General features: G+C 48.3%; 1 protein-coding gene across 1 annotated transcript in view; it reads left to right on the forward strand.

The window, feature by feature from the left end:
• LOC104619520 (plexin-A4-like) overlaps nt 1–7,495 on the forward strand; it is a gene marked incomplete at both ends in the record, with an annotated part of 42,254 nt that extends 34,759 nt beyond the window's left edge. The window contains one exon of the mRNA XM_010285424.1: nt 7,392–7,495. Within this exon, the coding sequence (XP_010283726.1) occupies nt 7,392–7,495 (104 nt within the window). The remainder of the gene's footprint in view (nt 1–7,391) is intronic.
• Nucleotides 7,496–8,033: the final 538 nt, after the last annotated feature.

Below are 8,033 nucleotides of genomic sequence, written 5' to 3' on the forward strand. Positions count from 1 at the left end.
ACGTCTTCGGACGTGCAAGGCAGAGCAGCAGCAATGATGAGAGGGCAGAAGAGAGTGAATAAACTGATGCGTATGCTCCTGGCTTATGAAATCCTCAGCCTTGAGGACTTAAAAAGACTAGTAGCCATCCTGCTTTTCTGCCCACAGAATTCAGCTTGGACAAAGGTATAGAAGAGGCATGACTGGGGCTATTCTTGTTCTTCTGCCAAAGACCTCTGGAAAAAGAGTACCAATGACCAGGGTGATGTTGCCAGCAGTGTTCAGGCTGCAGAGATTTATTCCTAGCTCTTTTCTGAATAGAGAGGGTCTGGATTATATATATCTTCTTGCTGAGATAGTCACAGCCCAAGCGGTATTAATTACTTATGCAGGCACAGGAAAGGGGATGAAGCACCTCTGATGGGCTGCATCCATCTCACCCCTGACTGCTTCCCTCTCCTGCCAGCAGCCCACGACCACCAGCAAGGCTGGGAGCTGCTGCTCTGAGGTTTCCTTTCTGCAGAGGGCTAGGACCTCTTCAGGAAAAATTAGTCTCTCTGTTATTGTAGTCATGGTGGGTTTTTGCTCAGTGGTTTCCTCCTTCATGCATTGTTCTGCTTGGAGGGTGGAAAGAGCTGCACCAGCTTCACTTGCATTTCTAGGCAGTTGTGCCTCGATCTGTGGGGCACACAGGGAGCCGTACAGCCCAGTGCACGGGTGTCTCTGAGGCCAAAATCCATTTCTGCCTAAAATCTGGAGCAAGGATGCTGGGAGGAGTTAGCTGTCTGATGTTGGAGTCCAGAGGCAGATGTGATTTCTACACCTGGAGGCTACTATGAAAGAATGTAGAAAAATCTGCTCAGGGCATTGCTGAGGTGTCTGGCAGGGAGCTGGCACTGTATTGTGGCTGTACCTGCCAGAATTTGCCCTCAGTGACCTTCAGTGAAAGAGTCTTGAGTGGAAAATGATGGAGTCTATAAAACCTAGCAAAGTAGAAGAGGAACCAAAAGGAGGTGGAATGGACTGACACCAAGAAACAATTCACAGCAATAATGGAGGCAGGAATGAGAGGTCAGGGATTAAAGTTAAGTGTCCATATGCCTGTGTACGTGTAAGGGAGGAGGGGACTCCTGACAGAAATTGCAGCAAGATCCCTGCTCGTGAAAGGCTGTTAGAATAACGAAACAAGCTGCCAAGACCAGCAGCAATAACGAACAGCTCATATACATCATTGAGAAAGGACCCAAGATGATTTCGGAGCTGCTGTGAGTCAGCAGGGGAGCGGTGAGCGCTGGGTGAGCTCGAGGGCAGGCAGGGAAGGGTGCCAGGGCACAGCAGACCGGAGGAGTGAGGTTTATAGACAGCTCTGACCTTTCTGGTGCTGGCTGGCGGCCACAGAGCCCGTTACGTTTGGATCTCAGACTGGGTGTGAGTGGGAAGTAGTTTGTTCTGCGGTGGGAATGAAGGTTGCATCCATAAGGGGAGGCAGGCGTTTCACCTGCACGTTGCAAATACCAGGGATAAATTGGAGTCCACAGGTTTTACTGTAGCTCTGACAACTGACAGGTACAGAAGTCTGTGTGTGCGGGATCCCAGCTGGAGCCTGACAATTTTGCATCCAGGACTGTTGCTGTTTTAAGAAATATTGACCTGCTGAGTAGTGCTGAGGACCAGCAAGCTCCAGAAAGTATTTATGAGTGTGCGCAGCCCTCAGAGGACAGACTTGTCTGTACTGACAGGAGACTGCTTAATGAGCAGTTGTTTGGCCAATAGCAATAGGGAAAAAAAAAAAACCCAAACAAAACAACAAATCAAAACAAAGCACAAAAAAACCCTCATATAGTAGAGGAGTCTTGCCAGCAGCAATATAGTTGCAGGCTCCTTTAGCAGAGCAGCTAACGAGGTGGGAGGAGCAGGGCTGGCGTGGGTGAAGCAGGAGCAAGAGCATATGCACGTCCAGCCACAGCTCCAGCCCAGCCTCTTCACAGGAAAAGATGTTTGCTGGCGCCTGGCATCCTTCAGTGAGAGTGAAGGCAGAAGGGGAAAGCAGAAAGCACTGTTGGCCATTAGAAAACAGCCCAGAGCTCTCGGGATCAACCTGTCCCAGGCTGAATGCTGAGAACTGCGAAGGCGGCTGGATCGGTCCTTGCTAAACAGTAGGTCAGAGCAGATGACTGTAATCTGGCCTTGAAATCGATGGTTTTCTAAACAGCAACACCGCTTTCTATTGCCATTACAATTTTCTGGGCTTTCTGTCCGTACTAAGGCCAGATTGCTCACATGGAAGAAAGCAAACAAGCTAATGAGTTATTTTGAGTTGTTAAATGCAGGGTAGCTGCAGGCAGAGTGACTTGTATGTGTCGCAAATGTCATAATGTTTTGCAGTTACCCAGACAACTCATGGAGGGATTTGTCAGCTGAAAGCACTTATTTTGGACACCCTGAGGTTACATTTTAGTCCAAGTCCAAATTGCAGCCCTCTGAGAAAAGGTTTCTTTCTGCAGTGACTATTTTTGTTATTATTATTTTTTAAAGCACTCACCATAGATAAAATACCCCATCTTTGGGAAAGCATTAGGGTGTGAGGATCACAAAACAGGAATTTGACTTCATGCTGAGGCATTCACTCTTCCCTGCATTTCAGTTGCTTTTTGAAATGGACTGCTGAGGTGGTGGGAGCTTCTAGGTTGACTACCTTGCACTCAGGGATGCTGTCTCAGGCTCATTGTGGACCACGTCAGGGCAAGCCCTCACTGCTTCATCGACAGTGCAGTACTGGGATGAGGGATTCAACCTTTAGGAGCCATTTAAACTGAGTCTAACTCTAATATATATGCAGTAAGGCAGACCACTTGCATATGCAGGATGAAATATTTCCCAGGTATCTTCCATCTACGTGTTCTGAGATGAACTTTTTTTTCCCAACCACAGTGTTCCTTTCTTCACCCCAGAAGCAGAGCTGAGTTTCTCCTCTCTTCCCAGAGGTCATCACATAGTAGACATTTACCCATTTTTGTTTCCTACCCACGTGGTTGTACTGGTGCCTGCAGCGTACAGACAAAGGGTTTATTCTCCTATTTCTAATGCCAACCCGTCTCTCACATGGAAATTGTTGGGAAATGAAAAAATACTCATAGAACTAAAAGCAGCCCCTCAGCTCTGCAGATTAATCCTTCCTGAGCACAAGTGATCATGAAATAGGCGTCGAGGCTGGGTGAGCCACATGCTTTTGTTCCACATGCCATTGCTGTGCAGAGTCAGCCACAAAGCGTCTCACAGTCCTTCATGGGAGACTTAGTGTCTCTAGGAAAAGGGTGGGAAGCACAGTGCATGGCATGAATGGTTGACTGAAAGGGACTGTGTGCATCGTGACCTAGAAGTGTCTGTAAAGATGGAGTAGCTGATGATGACTAGCTCCTATGAAAGCACCTGGAGTTGAGCTGGCAGGTCTTCCATCCACCTGGGTATTTCAGTTGCCCCTGAAAAATGTTCTCTCTGCTGCACTTTTCTCCCTTGTTCAGTGGGCATCTTCAGGGTGACCTGGATCAGTGAGAAATCACAAGGGAGGTGTGACATTTTGTATAGGATTTGAGGTGCAGGAGGACATCTCCCCATGGATCCATTCCCTAACTAGGCATTGCTACAGCTCAAAGAAGCACCTCTGTCAAAGGCCACTGGAATTTCCTTTTTCCCAGTCAAGCTGAACAGAAAGGTTGTTTCTTAGGGAAAAAAAAAAAAAAAAAAAAAAAAGGAAAAAAGAAGTAATTCCTGCGTGCAATAAAAAGATACACTATCTGCTGAATGAAATATAAAGGCTTCAGAGCAGCTGTCTCCTGAGTTTGCATTTACCGCTGCTCCTGATTGGAAGGTTTGATAAAGATAATGGGATTTTTTACCTCCCTCCCCCTCTCCCTCCCTCTCTCCGGAAGGTGGGAGTGTAAGAAATTGGATTGGAGCATGTCTCTCCTTTGTGCCAGCTCGCAGAGGAGCACACAGATCTGATGAGAGAGGGGACAGGGTGCTGCCAGCAAGGATAAAGCTAAGAGTTTTCACTTAGTGCTGTGAATATGGATGTCAGGGTCACCTTTTCCTCCTTTGCACCCTCCCTTCCCATTCCCTTGCTCCCAGCCATGGCATTTCCTCGCAGATCGGTGTGTGACCACCTCAGCTGGCCCTCATGGAGAAGGGGAGCCTGCAGTGTTCCTGTGAGACCAGGAGGACTTGGGGGACCACAACTGGGGGTCCTTTCCCTGCCACTGCTCAGATGCATGATGAAGTGATTTCTATTTGGTCAGGGCAAACAGTCTGCAAAACGGAAGCCAAATGCTCTCAGCTTGCCCTGTAAAGTGTTTTTCCCCTTGTCTTCTTGCTCAGGAGTGGATCTTGTGCAGAGTCAGACTGGCCCTTGGTCTTCCTTGCAAGGCCCCTTTCTGCAGGAAGGCCAAGGAGAAGGACTTGGTAATACCCTGGTTCTGTGCAGGAGCACAGAGGGCTTGAGGGGACATCCTCCCAAAACACTACATGAGTGTGTGTCCCCCCTCAAAGATGAGTTAGGAGAGAGGAAGACCATAGGAACATGCAGAGCCCTGAAGGAAAATGGTCAGAGACACGGTCTCCAGGAGATCATGAGGAAGGCACATAAGAAACGCACTCTGTGACAATAGAAGTAGCTTTGGTACTCTGTGGGGCACTTTGTAAGAGCACCATTGCCGAGCCCAAACTTCAGCATTTTGTGCTCTTTCAAGCAATTTCTGGGATCAGTTAGCTTCCAGGAATCCGGTCCAGTTGGGAATGAACAGAGACCATCCCCCTTGGACATCACAAGGATAATGTAGGTGAGGATCTAAGGAGCTGGAGTAAATGAAGGGCAGTTCAGTGCTTAGCCAACATAACCTTTGCTTACTCTCTGAGTACCTCCAGCCAAAGTAACACCCAGCAATAAACACAGCAGCTGACCTTTTCTGCTAATTTAAATGAATAATAAAGGCAAGGACGGATTTCCCAATGCATTTTAATTATGTGATAAGAAAACTGCTGAAACCAAAAGAAATTTGCAACGGTCCTTGCATTTTTGTATTAGGTGAAATAAGCAGAGGTGGCAGGTGATGTCTCCATATCCAAGAGTTCATTTTAATTAACTGCCTCAAATGAATAGACTTTCTGCTTTGGCTCTGGCTAAAACTGTATGTGACTGAGACATGACAACCAAAAAGGGATCTCTGGATGGTGCAGGTTGTCTGTGGTTAAATCACAGCTTTCCCTGGTGTCACCAGGTGATACTACATTTCTCTCCTTTTAGCAATGTTTATGTGTTCCTTGCCTATAGGCAAATCTGTGAGTCCTCTGTGAGGAAAGCTGTGACAATCTTCCACACGCAGCATCCTTCAAGATCTGAGAAGTGACAGGGTGCTCCAGTTCTGCAGAAGGAGAGAAACACTGAGCATTTTGGGGTGGAGGCTGGAGAACTGGATGTGGTCAGAAGCTGGAGCCCTTCTGCCCACAGGCATGCTGTTGAAGGCTGGTTACATGCTCCACATAGCAGGGTGTTGGTTCTATCTCTGGGGCTTCTCATTATGCCTCTACTGTGCCCAAAGCTAAGGGCTTCCTGTTCTCCGTCAGTAGCAATCTCCACCTGAGTTTGCTACATCATCCCAGCCAGCACGGGTTCATGAAAGGCAGGTTCTGCTTGACCAACCTGATCTTCTTCTATGGCCAGGTGACCTGTCTAGTGGATGAGGGTAAGGCTGTGGATGTTGTCTACCTGGACTTTAGTAAAGCCTATGCAACGCTCCAGGCTTGGGGGGGAGTGGCTGGAGAGCTGCTCGGCGGAAAGGGACCTGGGGGTGCTGGCTGACAGCCGGCTGAACATGAGCCGGCAGTGTGCCCAGGTGGCCAAGAAGGCCAACAGCATCCTGGCCTGTATCAGCAGTAGTGTGGCCGGCAGGAGCAGGGCAGGGATCGTGCCCCTGTACTCGGCACTGGTGAGGCCGCACCTTGAATACTGTGTTCAGATTTGGGCCCCTCACTACAAGAGGGACGTTGAGGTGCTGCAGCGTGTCCAGAGAAGGGCAACGAAGCTGGGAAGGGGTCTGGAGCACAAGTCTTATGAGGAGCGGCTTAGGGAACTGGGGTTGTTCAGTCTGGAGAAGAGGAGGCTGAGGGGAGACCTCATCGCTCTCTACAACGACCTGAAAGGGAGTTGTGGTGATGTGGGTGTTGGTCTCTTCTCCCAAGTAAATAGAGATAGGATGAGAGGAAATGGCCTCTCAAAGTTGTGCCAAGGGAAGTTTAGACTGGAGATTAGGAAAAACTTCTTTACAGAGAGAGTGATCAAACATTGGCACAGGCTGCCCAGGGAGGTGGTGGAGTCATCATCACTGAAAGTGTTCAAAAAACGTGTGGACGTGGCACTTGGGGACATGGGTTAGTGGGCATGGTGGTGTTGGGTTAACAGTTGCACTTGATGATCTTAAAGGTCTTTTCCAACCTTAATGATTCTGTGATTCTGTGAGTAGCAAGAAGTGTTGTATGAGCCCTAATAGAGATGGACTGAGCCCAGTACAAGCTCTGGTGCTGTGCTGAAGAAGTCACTGTTCTGCTCAGGGGAGCCCTCTCTGTGGCTAGGTCAAGGCAGTTAGACATATCTCAGGTACTGATAAGGGCCGTGTCTATGCTGTTAAAGGAAAGAGGACCAGGGATTAATTTCTATCCCTGACACAAGTGATGTTCATTTGCTCCCGTCCCATGGTGATGGCTAATCTGTGCAAGGACGGGTTGATCTTGGAAACAGCCATGCTGGAGCAAGAACAGAGCCAGAGAGTAGCTAAGAGTTAAGCACTGTGGATAATCGGGGTGCTGAAGCACCCGGCCTTGCTCTGTTCAGCTTTGCCAATGGATCAACAGCTCTCTGGTCACTGCTTTATTTATCCTGCGTGCTGCGGTGCCCTAACCTTGGACCTCTCACCTCTGTAGGCAGCTGCTCTACATTCTGATCTCTACATGGTGTCACTAGTTAAAGGGATGGGTGTTGCCTGGGCAAAAGTTGTTTTGTGACAGCAATATCATTTTATCAGGGGTAAAGAAACCAGCCTAGATAACCTAGAACTTGACTCTGAACTTTACCACATGGCTATGATTTTTGCATCCTTTCCTGAACGATCTCCCTGAACCTTTAATGGTTGATCTGTCTTCTCTATCCCTCTGGAAAGAAGACACTGGACATATGTGCATTTGTATGTTGTATGTGGTTGGAGGCATCTGACAGCGTAACGGCAATGAATGATGTGCTGCTACATGGATGCAGCCTGCACATGTGTGACCACATGGGTTATGGGCACAGGGATTGCCAGGGCTCTGCTCCCTATCTCAGGGGTTCTGCACAGCAGAGTTCAATGTCCCTCTTTTCCTTGCAGAGTGGCGGCAAGCAAGTGGGGCAAGGATGATCCTTCAGGATGAAGACATCACAACCAAGATAGAGAATGACTGGAAGAGACTCAACACACTGGCACACTATCAGGTAACTGTGTGAGAGGATGGGTAGGTAAAAGGTAGATCAGCTAAGAAAGAGAAAAGGAGAAAGGCAAAGTGTTATTGTCTAAGATGCAGAGGTAAACAATGGTTGAGTGAGCAATCGTAAAGGATAACAAAAAAATGCTTCTACAAATATTCTAATAACAAAAAGAGAGGCAAGGAGAATCTCCATCCCATACTGGATATGGCGGAGAACATTGTCTCCAAGGATGAGGACAAGGCTGAGGTACTTAATGTCTTCTTTGCCTCAGTCTTAAATAACCAGTCCAGGTACCCACAGCATATTCAGCCCCCTGAACTGGAAGATGGGGATGGAGAGCACAATAACCCCCCCATAATCCAGGAGGAAGAAGTTAAGGACATGTTAAGCCACCTGGACACCCACAAGTCTATGGGGCCAGATGGGATCCACGCAAGAGTACTGAGGGAGCTGGCAGAGGAGCTTACCAAGCCACTCTCCATCATTTATCAGCAGTCCTGGTTAACAGGGGAGGTCCCAGAAGACTGGAGGCTTGCCAATGTGA

Source organism: Phaethon lepturus, unplaced genomic scaffold (assembly GCF_000687285.1).
Source record: "Phaethon lepturus isolate BGI_N335 unplaced genomic scaffold, ASM68728v1 scaffold14784, whole genome shotgun sequence".
NCBI classification, from domain to species: Eukaryota; Metazoa; Chordata; class Aves; order Phaethontiformes; family Phaethontidae; genus Phaethon; species Phaethon lepturus.